Source organism: Oratosquilla oratoria, chromosome 22, assembly GCF_046742065.1.
Source record: "Oratosquilla oratoria isolate Oo_2021 chromosome 22, ASM4674206v1, whole genome shotgun sequence".
NCBI lineage: Eukaryota > Metazoa > Arthropoda > Malacostraca > Stomatopoda > Squillidae > Oratosquilla > Oratosquilla oratoria.
The window spans coordinates 30,108,880-30,111,379 of NC_134798.1; the positions used below are offsets into that span (position 1 = coordinate 30,108,880).

Genomic DNA, 2,500 nt, shown 5'->3' on the forward strand with positions numbered 1-2,500 from the left:
TTAGAGTGGGCGTCCATGAGGTTGACTGCAGGTTTGTAGTACCATATAATATATATTTACTCAGAAAATATGGTGCTCACATTAATGTAGAAGTGTGTATATCGGTAAAAAGTGTGAAATATCTTTTCAAATATGTCTATAAAGGACATGATTGCGCAATGATGGAAATGAATATGAACAACAATCAAACTAATGAAAATGAATATAATGAAATTAAACAATATATTTCGTGTAGATACGTATCTCCGCCTGAAGCATTTTGGCGTTTGTCAGAATATAAAATGTATGGACAGTCGCACACAGTTTACCGACTGGCACTCCATTTGCCTGACCAGCAACAAGTTTATTATAAGCCGGGCGAACAAAGACAGGCTGCTGCCCGTGCAGAAGGACAAGACACGCAATTAACTGCATGGTTCAAACTTAACCAAAGTGACGTGGATGCAAGAGCCTACCTTTATACTGATATCCCTGAATATTATGTATTTAATAACCAAAGCAACACTTGGAACAGAAGACAACGTCACCGCCAGATTGTAACGAGAATGTACTCTGCCAGTCCTAGAAATGCTGAGAAATTCCATTTCAGGATGCTTCTTCTTCATGTACCAGGTGCAACTTCTTTTGATGGCTTGAAAACTGTAGGAGGTGAACAGTTGCCGACCTTTAAGGATGCCTGTATTCGATTCCAACTGCTTGAAGATGACAACGAACTAGAAATGGCTTTGAGTGAGGCAGCTATATATCAAATGCCACGACAGCTTCTTAACATGTTTGCAATTATTTGTTTATTCAATACACCACAAAATGCCTTACAATTATGGAATGATAACAAACACCTTATGATAGAGGACCTTTTATGCCAATATGATAATAATGTTGCAGAAAATATCGCTCTGCATCACATAAACATGATTTTGAATGAAAACGGCATGAATTGTGCAATGCTTGGTCTGCCAGAACCAATCAGTGAGCCTCCTGCCATTCAACATATGGAAGAAATTCAAGAAGTCAATCCTGAAGTACTAAATATTGAGCAAAGATATGTATTTAATAGTGTCAGTAACGCTGTAAGTGAAATAGATAGAGGATTAGAAACCAACCACAGACTGTTTTACTTGGATGCATCTGGCGGCTCTGGCAAAACTTTTCTATTCAATATGATTCATGATTACCTGGTGGCTCAAAATGTGGCTGTTAGTACTTCTGCTTGGACAGTTATTGCAGCAACACTATTGAAAAATGGAAAACTCTTCACAGTATCTTCAAACTTCCTGTTCCTTTGACTGAGACAATTACCTGCAATATTCCGCCTAATTCTGACCAAGCCAATATTCTCAGGCAGGTGAAAGTCTTCATTATGATGAGGCGTCGATGATCCCTCGATATGCATTGAATGCTATTGATAATTGTTTACAAGATATTATGAATAATAATAGCATATTTGGTGGTAAAGTCATCATATTAGGAGGAGACTTCAGGCAAGTTCTGCCTGTGGTTCCTAGAGCTCCACCTTCTGCAGTATTGAATGTATGCCTAAAGAAGTCTCCAATGTGGCACAATTTTCATCAACTTAAACTCTCTCAGAATATGAGGACTAATGAAAACGAACACGTTTTCTCACAACGGCTCTTACAAATTGGAATTGTCGAGTCCAGAGTTCACTTGATAACGTTTCTGATGATACGATCGATATCCCAGAACAATGTGTATGCATTGACTCTTTAGTATCAGACATATTTGATAATTGCACCCAAGACGAAATGAAAAGTAGAGTTATTTTGTCACAAAAAAATGTAGATTACTTGAAAGTTAATGAAGATATTCTACGAAGACTACCAACTGAGAGCAAAACATATCTAAGTATAGATTCAGTATCATCAGACAATGAAATGAAAGCCAATAATTATCCAATCGAATTCATAAATTCACTTACGCCTTCGGGAATGCCTCCTCATCGTCTCAATCTTAAAGTTGGATCTATTATTATGCTGCTTCGAAACATGTCAATAACGCAAGGACTGTGTAATGGAACGCGTTTAGAAGTATTGGAGCTTCATAACCACAGTATTCTAGCTTCAATCATGAGTGGATCTCATGCCCAGGAGCGAGTTTTAATTCCAAGAATTAAACTTAATCCCAGTGACGTAAATATTCCATTTGTTCTGCACAGGACTCAATTTCCCGTCCGCTTATCATATTCAATGACCATTAATAAAGCTCAAGGACAGACTTTCGATAAGGTTGGGATCTACCTACCACAACCTTGCTTTACTCATGGACAACTTTATGTAGCCTTCTCAAGAGCAAGGTCTATGAACAATGTAAGAGTGAAAATTTGTCCTCAGAATGATTCTACTCATGGCCAGAGAAGAGGAACTACCTTCACAAGAAATATTGTATATAAAGAAGTTTTGTAAATTGTTTCATGTATTGCTCATTTTTTAAAATACAATTCAAATCTTATCACATTCTATTCAAACATGTATAGGTTAGAAAC

The 2,500-nt window shown here is 37.2% G+C and overlaps 1 protein-coding gene across 1 annotated transcript in view; it reads left to right on the plus strand.

Annotated features, from left to right (window-relative positions):
* LOC143037336 (uncharacterized) overlaps nucleotides 1-1,286 on the plus strand; it is an 18,835-nt gene extending 17,549 nt beyond the window's left edge. The window contains exons 3-4 of the mRNA XM_076205472.1: nucleotides 1-31; nucleotides 236-1,286. The exon at nucleotides 1-31 is cut by the window's left edge and continues 207 nt beyond it. Of these exons, the coding sequence (XP_076061587.1) occupies nucleotides 1-31; nucleotides 236-1,286 (1,082 nt within the window). The remainder of the gene's footprint in view (nucleotides 32-235) is intronic.
* Nucleotides 1,287-2,500: the final 1,214 nt, after the last annotated feature.